The following is a 14471-nucleotide window of genomic DNA, read 5'->3' on the forward strand; positions in this document are numbered from 1 at the left end:
CTAGCCTGGACAACATAGTGAGACCCTGTCTCCACAATAAAAAAATTAGCCAGGTGTGGTGGTGTGTTCCTTTAGTCCCAGCTACTCAGGAAATTGAGGCAGGAAGATCACTTGAGCACGGGAGATTAAGGCTATGGTAAGCTATGTGCCACTGCACTCCAGCCTGGGCAAGAGAACAAGACCCTGTCTCAAAAAATAAATAAATAAAAAACAATTAACATGCTTTGGTCTTAATGAATGACATTGTACGAAAGTAAGGATTGAAGGGTGAATTTCTTTTTTTTTTGTTTTGTTTTTGAGACAGTCTTGCTCTGTCTCCCAGACTGGAGTACAGTGGCGTGGTCTCTGCTCACGGCAACCTCCACCTCCCAGATTCAGACGCTTCTCGTGCTTCAGCCTCTTGGATAACTGGGGTTACAGGCGCATGCCACCATGCCCGGCTAATTTTTTTGTATTTTTAGTAGAGACGAGGTTTCACTATGTTGGCCAGGCTGATCTCAAATTCTCAAACTCCTCGCCTCAGGTGATCTACCTGCCTCCCAAAGTGTCGGGATTACTGGCGTGAGCCACTGTGCCCAGTCTCAAAGAGTGAATTTCTTTATGAAAAAAGGGAAATGCATTAAACCCTGCTTTTAAAAAATATTATTTTCTGTTTTTCAGATGGTTCACTTTCTTACACACTATGCTGACAAGATTGAATCCGTTCATTTTTCAGACCAGTTTTCTGGTCCAAAAATTATGCAAGAGTACGTATAAGATAAAATTGTTGAAATTAATTTTCCTCACTAGCTTTCTGTGTTGAAACACCTGTAAGGTGCTTCTGCAATATCCCTTACCAAATGTGTGAAGGAAGTTGATGACAGGCCCCCATGTTTTCCTTTGCTTTGACTGCATGCATCATGAGAGGTCATTGTAAACCTATGGGAGAGAAATGAGCCTCACCATCCCAGTTTGTATGTATCCCTGCATGTTTGCACCACTGACTCAGTGAGGTGGTTGGGAATCTTACAGAATGGCTGGTACTAATAAAATGCAGTGGGTTTTGGTTTTTGTTTTTGTTTTTTTGAGACGCTGTCTCACTCTGTCGCCTAGGCTGGAGTGCAGTGGCGCAATCTTGGTTCACTGCACCCTCCATCTCCCGGGTTCAAGCGATTCTCTTGCCTCAGCCCCCTGAGTAGCTGGGATTACAGGCACGCACCACGACGCTCGACTAATTTTTGTATTTTTAGTAGAGACGGAGTTTCACTATGTTGGTCAGGCTGGTCTTGAACTCCTGACCTCGTGATCCACCTGCCTTGGCCTCCCAAAGTGATGGAATTATAAACGTGAGCCACCATGCCCCAGTCCATAGGTTCTTTTTTTTGTGATGATAATTTGTGTGTGATGTTTGACTTATGTCTGATTGCAAATCTGTGTGTTTTGTAATTTATGGCCTTTTCTGGCTTCCCTCTTTGAATAGTTAGGTGATTGTTTCCTTTCCTAGCATAGATGCCCACAACGCCCATAAGATTTCTAGGTTTATAGTAATACTGTTCAGGAGTACATATTCAGGACTTGGATTTATTCTTTGAATTCACAGCCTGTCTCAGGAGAGCTTATTTATTTACCTTTATCCTTGGTTTGAAACTGGTTCTGACTAAATTTTTAGTTAAAGACTACCCTCTGATAGGCTGTGGAGTTGAGCACAATTCAAGCTAATCTGGATTTTAGTTGTGTACTAAGATTACTCAGGTCCTTATGCCTCTAGATAGTGCTGCATCATCCTTGTCTTGCTCAACTCAATGGCACTGAGGACAATGTTTCACATTGTAGCATTCATCCTGCCTTTTAAATATGGGATGGAGGGCAATTGATAGTCAAAGGATTGATACAGGCAGAGATTACAAAGGAATCTTCAGTGACAGAACTAAATTGTATATGCTATAGTAGATTATCCCTAAATTTATTCTGAGCCTAACTCAAAAGTAAGATAATAAGATGTCTTGCTATAGGAAGATAGGAGTTGGAAATAAAACATAAAAATCCATCAAAATAAGCAAAAATGTTATCTAAAATATGGGCCTCATACTTAAATATAGGCTCATTTCTGGCTCCCCAGGTGAGATGGAATATACCCTTGCCTGGAGGGAACATCACTGGAGGTGTTCAAGTGTAGGATAAAGATCACTTGAGAATGCATCCATCAGATAGACGAGTGGACCAGATGACCTGTAAAGCTCCTTCGGGCTCTGAGATTATGTTTGACTTGGGGATGCCAAGCCAAATACTGTGCTGATTACGTGCAGGTATCTGTTCATCTAAGTGTATTGGGTGACTTGTGTACATGGAAAACATCTTTCTTGTATTCCTTCTTAATTGCCTTTTCTTTTGTGACAGGGAAGGTCAGCCTTTAAAGCTACCTGACACTAAGAGGACACTATTGTTTACATTTAATGGTAAGTATTCTGGATCCTTTCTGGGTTCTTAGTCTTCTCTGAGATGACCTTAAGGAGAGTATTGTTTCCTCCTAAATGATAACTTTAAAACCACATCAAAACTATAACCCTATGCTTGCTTACTGATTTCCAGATTTCTTCAAGAAGAAATTACCTTTTACATATTTTAATTTATGTTTTCTGCTGCATTTTAACTGCCTAAGAAACTTAGAGAAATGAGTCTGTTAAGATTAAAAAAAAAAAGAGTTGGGTGACCTGGAAATATTAATGCTACCATTAACTCAGTAGGAAAAATGGCTTTGTTTTCCAGTGCCTGGCTCAGGTAACACTTACCCAAAGGATATGGAGGCACTGCTACCCCTGATGAACATGGTGATTTATTCTATTGATAAAGCCAAAAAGTTCCGACTCAACAGAGAAGTAAGACCCAATGCCTATATTATATAAATTGGCACCTTTTTTTGTTTCTTCTCAAGGGGAGGGCAGCTATCAATGATTTCAGTGACTGAATCTTTGCTGGTTGATTTAGAAGTGCCAAATGGGAGTAATTTTATGAAAGAATGCTAAACGGGATTTTGCTGCTGTTGACTAGAAGTGGATTTCTTATGAAACACTTTGTTTCTTGGGGAAGGGCAAACAAAAAGCAGATAAGAACCGTGCTCGAGTAGAAGAGAACTTCTTGAAACTGACACATGTGCAAAGACAGGAAGCAGCACAGTCTCGGCGGGAGGAGAAAAAAAGAGCAGAGAAGGAGCGAATCATGAATGAGGAAGATCCTGAGAAACAGCGCAGGCTGGAGGTTAGACAAACTTGTCTTATCACTGGTGTAAAACTACAATTTGTAAGGATGCCTGCTTGTGTTCTATTGGTTGTTAAGGTAATCTTTGTAGGCTAAAAGTTTAGCATTTTCTAAACATTTGGGACATTATGTCAATTGATAACACTATAAAGAAGAATAAATAATCCTTCCTGTTCAAGCCGTGCCACACTGAGTCTGTGAACGTGAAAAATTACCAGTATTATCCTGTTCCTCCAGCACAGTTTCATTTTGAAAATTCCATTATCAGTTTTCAAGCCAAACACTTTGGTGGAAAAAAATTAGAAATTTTAATAGAAGGCAGCACATGTGCCCTATTATCTAAATAAACTTGTTATGTAAAATTTAAAATCTGATTATAGAATTAGAGATTTCCAATATTTTTGTTTGTATTTTTGTTTTCTGTTTTTTACCTAACTAGAATCTCAAACTCAAAAGCTTTTTGGGTATAATATGTTATAATTGAAAGCTCAGTATGATCTGATGTGTTTCTGAAATAAGATGCCGTAGTTCAGCTCTAAATTTTTTTTTTTTTTTTTTTTTTTTTTGAGATGGAGTCTCGCTCTGTCACCCAGGCTGGAGTGCAATGGTGCAATATTGGCTCACTGCAATCTCCACCTCCCGAGTTCAAGCCATTCTCCTGCCTCAGCCTCCCAAGTAGCTGGTACTACAGGTGTGCGCCACTCAGCTCTAAAATTTTAGACCTTGTAAATGCTGGTCAAAAAAGAGAACAAAGGCCAGGTGCAGTGGCTCACACTTGTAATCCGAGCACTTTGGAAGGCTAAGGCAAGCAGATTGCTTGAGCCCTGGAGTTCAAAACAAGCCTGGGCAACATCATGAGACCTTGTCTCTACTAGTAAAAAAAAAATTAGCTGTGCATAGTGGTGCACACCTGTAGTCCCAACTACTTGGGAGACTGAGGTGAAAGGATTACTTGAACCTGGGAGATTGAGGCTGCAGTGAGCTATGATCATACCACTGCACTCTAGCCTGGGCAGCCAAAAAAAAAAGAGGGAGAGGACAGGCCGGGCATGGTGGCTCACTCCTGTAATTCCAGCACTTTGGGAGGCCGAGGCAGGCAGATCATGAGGTCAGGAGTTTGAGACCAGCCTGACCAACATGCTGAAACCCTGTCTCTACTAAAAACAAAAAAAAATTAGCCTGGCATGGTGGTGTGCTCCTGTAATCCCACCTACTCAGGAGGCTGAGACAGGAGAATTACTTGAACCCGAGAGGCAGAGGTTGCAGTGAGCAGGTATCGAGCCACTGCACTCCAGGCTAGGTGACAGAGGGAGACCCTGTCTCAAAAAGAAAAAAGAGGGAGAGGACAAAGTTCTGGAAGATGTGCATTTTAATGAGAATAATCTTGAGATAATTGAAGAATATTCTTAGGAGCAAAGGGGTCATGTGTCCAAGAAAATGTGAGCTGCTATGCGGGCCTGCATTTGACAGCAGTGTCATTAATGCTGTTGAGTGAACTGCCCAGGATACTGCAGGCCTGTCATCATCATCTTACCCCTTTAATCATGTTTTTGTTTTATTTGGCTTGGTTTAGTGATAGATATTTTTCCCCAAAAAAATGTAGCTCTGGGCCGGGCGCGGTGGCTCAAGTCTGTAATCCCAGCACTTTGGGAGGCCGAGACGGGCGGATCACGAGGTCAGGAGATCGAGACCATCCTGGCTAACACGGTGAAACCCTGTCTCTACTAAAAATACAAAAACTAGCCGGGCGAGGTGGTGGGCGCCTGTAGTCCCAGCTACTCAGGAGGCTGAGGCAGGAGAATGGCGGGAACTTGGGAGGCGGAGCGAGACTCCGCCTCAAAAAAAAAAAAAAAAAAAAATATAGCTCTGGCCGGGCGCGGTGGCTCAAGCCTGTAATCCCAGCACTCTGGGAGGCCGAGACGGGTGGATCACGAGGTCAGGAGATCGAGACCATCCTGGCTAACACGTTGAAACCCCGTCTCTACTAAAAAATACAAAAAAAGCTAGCCGGGCGAGGTGGCGGGCACCTGTAGTTCCAGCTACTTGGGAGGCTGAGGCAGGAGAATGACGTGAACCCGGGAGGCAGAGCTTGCAGTGAGCTGAGATCCGGCCACTGCACTCCAGCCTGGGCGACAGAGCGAGACTCCGTCTCAAAAAAAAAAAAAAAAAAAAAAATGTAGCTCTGTGTTTATGCAGTCTTCTTTATAAATAAATATGGCTTTTTAATGTGTACATGTGAAGAATCTACAAAGGAATCATTAATAGGTAATGCCTTTCATTTTTCTATAAAAAAGGAAGTTCTACATTTCTTTCTAAGGTTTGAAACTATAATGAGTTAAAGGAAGAGGGGGCCTGAAACTTAACTTGAGTCAGATTATAAACTTCTTATAGATGTAAATCATTTAATTTTTTTGAACTACCACTTACTTTGTAGTATTTGGTCTGGGTACCTTGTAAAAAGATCTGGAGATCAATAGAACAACCCACCCAACCCCTTCTACCAGTGTATGGTATGAAAGCTCCTTTTTTTCTTTTAATTTATTTTTATTTTCATTTTTGAGACAGGGTCTTGCTCTGTTGCCCAGGCTGGAGTACAGTGGCACAATCGTAGCTCGCTGCAGCTTCAAACTCCTGGGCTCCAGCTATCCTCCCATCTCAGCCTCCCAGTATGCTGGGAATACAGGTGTGAACCACTGTGCCCAGCCAGAGAGCTCCTTTTTACTCACATCTTTTCAAAAACTAGTTATTACTTTTTTTTTTTTTGAGACAGAGTCTCGCTCTTTCACCGGGCTGGAGTGCGGTAGCGCCATCTCAGCTCCCTGCAGCCTCCGCCTTCCAGGGTCAAACGATTCTCCTGCCTCAGCTTCCCTAGTAGCTGGGACTACAGGCGCCTGCCAGCATGCCCAGCTAATTTTTGTATTTTTAGTAGAGATGGGGTTTCACCATGTTGGTCAGGATGGTTTTGATCTCTTGACTTCGTGATCTGCCTACCTCAGCCTCCCAAAGTGCTGGGATTACAGGCGTGAGCCACCATGCCAGGCCCTTTTTTTTTTTTTTTCCTGATTCTGGTGGTGGTGAAATGGTATCCCCCTTGTTTTATAGTTTTTGAATTTTTTTTTTGAGATATACTCTTGCTGTGTTGCCCAGGTGGAGTGCAGTGGCGTGATCTCAGCTCACTGTAACCTCTGCCTCCCAGGTTCAAGCTATTCTCTTGTCTCAGCTGGGAATACAGGCACCTGCCACCATGCCTGGCTAATTTTTGTATTTTTTTAGTAGAGATGGGGTTTCACCATGTTGGTCAGGCTGGTCTCAAACTCCTGACCTTAGGTGATCCACCTGCCTCGGCCTCCCAAAATGCTGGGATTACAGGCGTGAGCCACTGTGCCCAGCTATTTTTTGAATTATTATTGAAGATGAACATTTTTCACATGTATTGACTTAAATATCTCTCAAATGTGCTAGCATAAATATATTTATCTTTTTTTTTTTTTTTTTTTTTGAGACATACTCACTCTATCGCCCAGGCTGGAGTGCAGTGTGCAACCTCCGCCTCCCAGGTTCAAGTGATTCTCGTGCCTCAGCCTACCAAGTAGCTGGGATTACGGGTGCCCACCACCACACCCGGCTAATTTTTGTATTTTTAGTAGAGACGAGGTTTCACCACATTGGCTAGGCTGATCTCGAACTCCTGATCTCTCAAGTAATCCACCCACCTCAGCGTAGGCGAGGTTTCACCACATTGGCCAGGCTGGTCTCGAACTCCTGATCTCTCAAGTGGCCCACCAGCTTCAGCCACTGCGCCCGGCCAATATTTCTTACATGATACTGTGTTCTGTGTATCATTGGTTTTACACGTGTGTGTAATATGTAATATGAGAGATAGGGATGGGTAGTGCTGGGAAAAGAATGAATGTGGTGAAGGTAGGGGTTGGGACAATGGGAAGAGGACATTGGGATTGAACCTGGGAGGTGGAGGTTGCAGTGAGTTGGGATTGTGCCATTGCACTCCAGCCTGGGAACAACAGCGAAAATTCACCTCAAAAAAAAAAAAATAGAAAAGAAACCTAAGACAGGCTGGACACAGTGGCTCATGCCTATAAATCCTAACATTTTGGGAGGCTGAGACAGGTGGATCACTTGAGGTCAGGAGTTCAAGACCAGCCTGGCCAATATGGTGAAACCCCATCTCTACTAAGAATATAAAAATTAGTCAGGTGTGGTGGCACACACCTGTAATCCTACCTACATGGGAGGCTGAGGCAGGAGAGTCATCCTGGGCAACAGAGCAAGACTGTGTCTAAAAGAAAAAAAAAAACCTGGCCGGGCACTTTGGCTCACATCTGTAATCCCAGCACTTTGGGAGGCCATAGTGGGTGAATTGCCTGAGGTCAGGAGTTTGAGACCAGCCTGGCCAACATGGTAAAACCCCATCTCTGCTAAAAATACAAAAATTAGTTGGGTGTGGTGGCACGTGCCTGTAATCCCAGCTACTTGGGAGGCTAATGCAGGAGAATGGCTTGAACCCAGAAGGCGGAGGCTGCCATGACCCGAGATTATGCCACTGCACTCCAGCCTGGGTGACAGAACAAGACCCTATCTCAAAAAAATAAAGAAAAAACCTAAGACAGTCAATAGTTCCCAAACCAGGAATTTACAAATCACCCTTTGAAATCTAATTTGTTGCACTATGAAGAACTATATATACTTTGCGCTTCTTCTTTTCTTCTTCCCTATTTTCTCCATCCTGTACCAGTTGAGGAGTATATTTCTGAGTACATTTTTACCCCAGTACCCTAAAAATACGAAGTTTGAGATTGTAGCTGAAATAAACTTTAATCAGGTGTGACCGCTAGTGGCCAACAGTGAAGTCATACTTTGACTTGACCTCTGAGGCTTCTCTCAGTCCACATAGTAATAACCTGAACTTTCTTCCTTTTCTGTATAACTTCTTAATTCCTAAATAAAAATATGATAAATTGGATGATTTTTATCACATTTGATAAATATGATAAAAATATGATAATGTCCCAAATAGAGCATTATTAATTTAAGTATTGTATGCAGATATGCTGTCTGTGCTAATAAGAAATTTGCAATGACTGTAATCCCAGCACTTTGGGAGGCCGAGACGGGCGGATCACGAGGTCAGGAGATCGAGACCATCCTGGCTAACACGGTGAAACCCTGTCTCTACTAAAAATACAAAAACTAGCCGGGCGAGGTGGCGGGCGCCTGTAGTCCCAGCTACTCGGGAGGCTGAGGCAGGAGAATGGCGTAAACCCGGGAGGCGGAGCTTGCAGTGAGCTGAGATCTGGCCACTGCACTCCAGTCCGGACGACAGAGCGAGACTCCGCCTCAAAAAAAAAAAAAAAAAAAGAAATTTGCAATGAATAATCTGATGGAACAAGATTCTTAAAATTCATTGAGCTGAAGTAGAATGTATCTTTTGGCAGTTATACATTTATGATATAATCCCATCATGAATGGTATGGTGAACATCAGGCTAAGTGTTTCCTGGGTACAGAAAAAAATCAAACCAGAATAACAAAGCCTGGTTAATTGTAGTATTTCTTTTTTTTTGAGACGGAGTCTCGCTCTGTCGCCCAGGCTGGAGTGCAGTGGCGCAATCTCAGCTCACTGCAAGCTCCGCCTCCTGGGTTCACGCCATTCTCCTGCCTCAGCCTCCCAAGTAGCTGGGACTGCAGGCGCCCGCCACCACGCCTGGCTAATTTTTTTGTATTTTTAGTAGAGACGGGGTTTCACCATGTTAGCCAGGATGGTCTTGATCTCCTGACCTCGTGATCCGCCCGCCTCGGCCTCCCAAAGTGCTGGGATTACAGGCGTGAGCCACCGCACCCGGCCAATTGTAGTAGTTTCTAAACTGAGATTTTAGTTTACCTTTGCTTCATTTGTTTATTTTCATTCACTAATGTAGATACTGGCAATTATTTTTATAACTATCTTTTAGAATATTATTTATGGTGCAAGCTTAAGTTTTTGAATAATACTATAGGCAGTATTCTGATTTGGTTTTGTTTTAACATATGTTTCAAGCTTAATTTGAATTCTCTCGTCCCTGCTCCCTTCTCTTTCTATTTGTTACGCCGCCTTTCTCTAGGAAGCTGCATTGAGGCGTGAGCAAAAGAAGTTGGAAAAGAAGCAAATGAAAATGAAACAAATCAAAGTGAAAGCCATGTAAAGCCATCCCAGAGATTTGAGTTTTGATGCCACCTGTAAGCTCTGAATTCACAGGAAACATGAAAAACACCAGTCCATTTCTCAACCTTAAATTTCAGACAGTCTTGGGCAACTGAGAAATCCTTATTTCATCATCTACTCTGTTTGGGGTTTGGAGTTTTACAGAGGTTGTAGATAACCTTGAAAGGGCTCTGTTTCAAGAATTTGTTTTCCAGATAATCAAATTATTTTGATTATTTTATAAAAGGAATGATCTATGAAATCTGTGTTTTTAAATATTTTAAAAATTATAATACGAATCATCAGTGCTTTTAGTACCTCAGCGTTTGAAGAAATACCATGAAATTTATAGGTAGATAACCAGATTATTGCTTTTTGTTTAAACCAAGCAGTTGAAATGGCTATAAAGACTGACTCTAAAACAAGATTCTGCAAATAATGATTGGAATTGCACAATAAACATTGCTTGATGTTTTCTTGTATGTCTACATTAAACTTGAGAAAAAGTAAAAATTAGAACACTGTATGTGGTAATGAAATTTCAGGGACCTAGAACATAATGTAGTGTATGTTTTTAGGTAGGAGATACTGATAACAGAATTAATAGGAAGTCCGCAGGCAGTAGGATACTGACATGTGCATGGAAAATTCCAGGGACAGGAGCATCGTTTTTTCCTTACCTGATACCACAAACCAGTGACAACGTGAATGCTGTATTTTAAGTGGTTGTATGTTTATTTTTTTGAGTAACAAATGCATGAAAAATGAATGCTTCACCTAGGTAAGATCATTGGTCTATGTGAAGTCACAAATGTTTTTTCCTTCTTGGTAGCTGCAGCCTGGTGGATGTTCATGGAGAAGCTCTGTTCTCTGTATTATGGCTGTGTGCCTTTGCTTCTCCCTCTGCTTTTATTTTTTCCATAGTTGAGGCTGGGTATGTTCTTTCAAAGAAATGGCCATGAATATGTATAAGTATACTTTTGAAAATGAGCTTTCCTAAACTATTGAGAGTTCTTTCCGCCTCTTGCCGAAGCAACTCTTGGAGGAGAGGCCCATGTATCTGCACGAGCACTTCGCTTGTTCAGATGTCTGCATTTTATAAATGCTTCTTACTAAGAAAGCATTTTTTAGGTCATTGCTTGTACCAGGTAATTTTTGCCGGGGATGGGTAAGGGTTGGGTTTTCTGGTGGGAGTGGGGTGGTGGGTATTTTTTGTTCATGCTTTAGTGCAGGCCTGTTCTGAGGCAATAACAACAAGTTGCTGTGAAAACAGCATGTGCTGCTGCCTTTGTAACTGCATGGAAACTTTTCACATGAGTTTTTCTCCGGGTTAATACAGAAATATGTAAACTGAGAGATGCAAATATAATATTTTTAACAGTTCATGAAGTTAAGTTATTAAAATAACAAAAGTAACAAAACGTAATTACTTTAATATTATATAATTGTAGTATTAGCCTTGTTTTACAAACCTTTAAAATACATTTTAGAAATCAAAGTTGATAGTCTTAGTTATCTTTTGAGTAAGAAAAGCTTTCCTAAAGTCCCATATGTTTGGACCATGGCAGCTAATTTTGTAATTTAAGCATTCATATGAACTACCTATGGCATATATTAAAGTGATTGACAAAATCTCAGCGTGCCGCCTTGACTTTCTGGAGTTATCCTACAAGAGTATAAACTCAGAGGAAAGTTCTTTCTGTTCAGTAAAAGTCAGCACTGAAGTGCTTTTCTTTCAAAAGAGTTAATCTGTATATTCCTTTTGTTGTTACCAATCATTTTTAAAACATTTTATATTTTTAGAGCCCCATATGTTATTTATGGGCTCCTCCCTGCAGTCCACCTCTTGAGTTAAGACTCCATTAGCTCTCCTGTGAATGCAAGGACAAAGAGAGGAGGATGTTGTTTAGTGTCACACATTGGAAAACCACTAAGTCTCCAATCTCGTTTGCATTGCCTGGATGTTTAGCAATGCCGAAATAAGCACTGGACTGTAAGACAAAGATCTGGCTTTTAGTGCCAGCAGAACTAATGACTAATCCTTTGACTTTGGGCAAGTTATTAACCTAATGTGAAGTGAGGATACTAATTATATGCTCTGCCTACTTCACAGGTAGTTGAACACTAAGAGGTAATATTGTATATGTAAGATTGTTTTGTAAACTGTTTAAGCACTTTGCAAGTATAAGGTATCATCTAGGACTGGTCTCCAAGTGATGCATTATTGCTTTACCCTCTTTTGCTTTTCTTTCTCCCAATGGAAACCAAGCAGATCCTTTCAGAGTTCTTTATCTGCAAAAATTGATAGGGTATTTTTTGAGGAAGAGGGGAGTAGCTTATGATTCTGTTTCCTTAATAATAGGAAACCTTTCCCTGTAAAGACCAGATGTGAAACTCCGTTTTTTTGTTTTTTTTTTTTTTGAGTCAGAGTCTCACTGTGTCGCCCAGGCTGGAGTGCAGTGGCGCAATTTTGGCTCACTGCAACTTCCGTCTCCAAGTTCAAGCGATTCTCCTACCTCAGCCTTCCGAGTAGCTGGGACTACAGGCACGTGCCACCATGCCCTGCTAATTTTTTGTATTTTTAGTAGAGACTGGATTTCACCACGTTAGCCAGGATGGTCTTGATCTCCTGACCTTGTGATCCATCCACCTTGGCCTCCCAAAGTGCTGGGATTACTGGCGTGAGCCACCGCGCCCAGCCGTAACAACTTTCTTTAGATGGAATTTAGATCAAAGTAAAACATTGATTTCTTATTCTACCCATTCAATAGGAATTGGCAATGTGAAGATTGTTTAGAATTGTGTTGTACAAGAATCCAGTGGATTTGGCAGGAAGAGGTGAAACAGCGTACTTTATCCTCCCAGGTTCTCATTCCTTACCATTCCTGCCTCCTCTCATTTTGAATGATGTGAAAGGATTTAAGAGAGATGAGGCCAGGTGCCGTAGCTCACGCCTGTAATCCCCACACTTTGGGACGTCGAGGCAGGCAGATCACATGAGGTCAGGAGTTCAAAACCAGCCTGGCCGATATGGCAAATCCCCATCTCTACTAAAAATAAAAAAGTTAACCGGGTATGGTGGCACAAACCTGTAATCCCAGCTACTCAGGAGGCTGAGGCAGGAGAATCGCTTGAACCCAGGAGGCAGAGGTTGCAGTGAACCAAGACTGCACCACTGCACTCCAGCCTGGGCGATACAGCGAGACTCCGTCTCAAAAAAAGCAGTTATACCCATAGGAGTGTCTTCTGTTACAGACTGCTAAAACAGAATAGTTAGGAGACAACAATGTTTTCTCTGCCCATTTGTAATGACAAGAAGTTTAGCATCTTTTCAGGCAGTCTTCTCTAATACTCTGCTCCAAAAGACCACATGTGAAAGACCCTTCAGTAGAACACTGCTAGAAATTTTACTTCTCTGTTTATACTGCGTTGCTTTGTGAGTTTACCAAGTTTGCTCCTGAGAGTGGCGTATTATTTTGAGAATGAGAGCATGTGAGGGTAGCCCTTAGCAATGTCAAAGCACTCGATAAAATCAAAGTGATGTGGCCCGGCGCAGGTGGCTCAGGCCTGTAATCCCAGCACTTTGGGAGGCCAAGGCTGGTGGATCACCTGAGGTCAGGATTTCAAGACCAGCCTGACCAATATGGTGAAACCTCATCTCTACCAAAAATACAAAAATCAGCCGGGCATGGTGGCGTGCGCCTGTAGTCCCAGCGACTTTGGAGGCTGAGACAGGAGAATTACTTGAGCCCAGGAGGCAGAGGTTGCAGTGAGCCCAGATCACGTCACTGCATTCCAGTCTGGGCGACAGAGCAATACTCCATCCCCCCCCCGCCAAAAAAAAGTGATGTATGTAAGATCAAATGAGACCTCATGTGCATACAGGTCCCACAATTCCAGGGGCATATTTCTTTTTCTTTTTCTTTTTTCTTTTGAGGCGGAGTCTCGCTGTCGCCCAGGCTGGAGTGTAGTGGCGCCATCTCTGCTCACTGCAAGCTCCGCCTCCCGGATTCAGGCCATTCTCCTCCTCAGCCTCCTGAGTACTGGAACTACAGGCACCCGCCACCACGGCCGGCTAATTTTTTTGTATTTTTTGTAGAGACGGGGTTTCACGTGTTAGCCAGGATGGTCTCGATCTCCTGACCTCATGATCCACCCGCCTCGGCCTCCCAAAGTGCTGGGATTACAGGCGTGAGCCACCACGCCCGGCCTTCCAGGGGCATATTTCTATCAGTCCCTACTTGGATGTAGCTAAACTTCCCCAGTCTTGGAAGTTAGGACAGTCTAAATCTGTGTTAAGGCTCAGAGCTGTGAAGAGCGAGTGTTCATTACCTGATGCTATATATCCGCGTTTTGGACACCCTCTCCTGCGCACGCGGGGTTAAGTAAGTCACTGAAAAACCTAGTCTTACAGGAATGGGGCTTAGTCCATCACCTCCTCATTTCTCAAGCTCTGCATAACCTGGTTTGGGCAAACCTGATAGGTTTCCACAAACGCCCTCAGCTGTGGATGGGGAAAGCATCGGGGGGAGATAAAGAGGGGACAAGATGATCGTTTTCATTAGTTGAGCTATTTTCCTCGTTTTACAAATAGTGGGGAGCAAAGAACGGATGGGCTTCCCCGTTTGCAGCTTGTTGTCTGGTGCCCGAAAGGCCAAAGTGAGGGGCATTTGAGATGTCGTCCAAGAAAAGTGTGAGGCAGGTTTTCCCATAGAAGTCCTACCACATGAAATGAGAAAAAAACAATTCTCAGGAACAGCCAAGTTTGCCTTTCTCTGGTCTTTCATTGTTTTTTTTTTTTTTTTTTTTTTTGAGGCGGAGTCTCGCTCTGTCGCCCGGACTGGAGTGCAGTGGCCAGATCTCAGCTCACTGCAAGCTCCGCCTCCCAGGTTTACGCCATTCTCCTGCCTCAGCCTCCCGAGTAGCTGGACTACAGGCGCCTGCCACCTCGCCCGGCTAGTTTTTTTGTATTTTTAGTAGAGACGGGGTTTCACCGTGTTAGCCAGGATGGTCTCGATCTCCTGACCTCGTGATCCGCC

General features: G+C 42.9%; 1 protein-coding gene across 2 annotated transcripts in view; it reads left to right on the forward strand.

Moving 5' to 3' along the window:
- CCDC47 (coiled-coil domain containing 47) overlaps positions 1 to 11065 on the forward strand; it is a 30681-nt gene extending 19616 nt beyond the window's left edge. The window contains exons 9-13 of one of the 2 annotated variants that reach the window (XM_033184009.1): positions 661 to 746; positions 2377 to 2435; positions 2746 to 2855; positions 3067 to 3234; positions 9353 to 11065. In XM_033184009.1, coding sequence (XP_033039900.1) covers positions 661 to 746; positions 2377 to 2435; positions 2746 to 2855; positions 3067 to 3234; positions 9353 to 9433 — 504 coding nt within the window. In that variant the 3' untranslated portion in view covers positions 9434 to 11065. Of the gene's footprint in view, positions 1 to 660; positions 747 to 2376; positions 2436 to 2745; positions 2856 to 3066; positions 3411 to 9352 lie in introns of those variants that run through there. The other variant, XM_033184008.1, reaches the window with a different exon arrangement.
- Positions 11066 to 14471: the final 3406 nt, after the last annotated feature.

This window comes from Trachypithecus francoisi, unplaced genomic scaffold (assembly GCF_009764315.1).
Source record: "Trachypithecus francoisi isolate TF-2019V2 unplaced genomic scaffold, Tfra_2.0 Lachesis_group20, whole genome shotgun sequence".
Lineage (NCBI taxonomy): Eukaryota > Metazoa > Chordata > Mammalia > Primates > Cercopithecidae > Trachypithecus > Trachypithecus francoisi.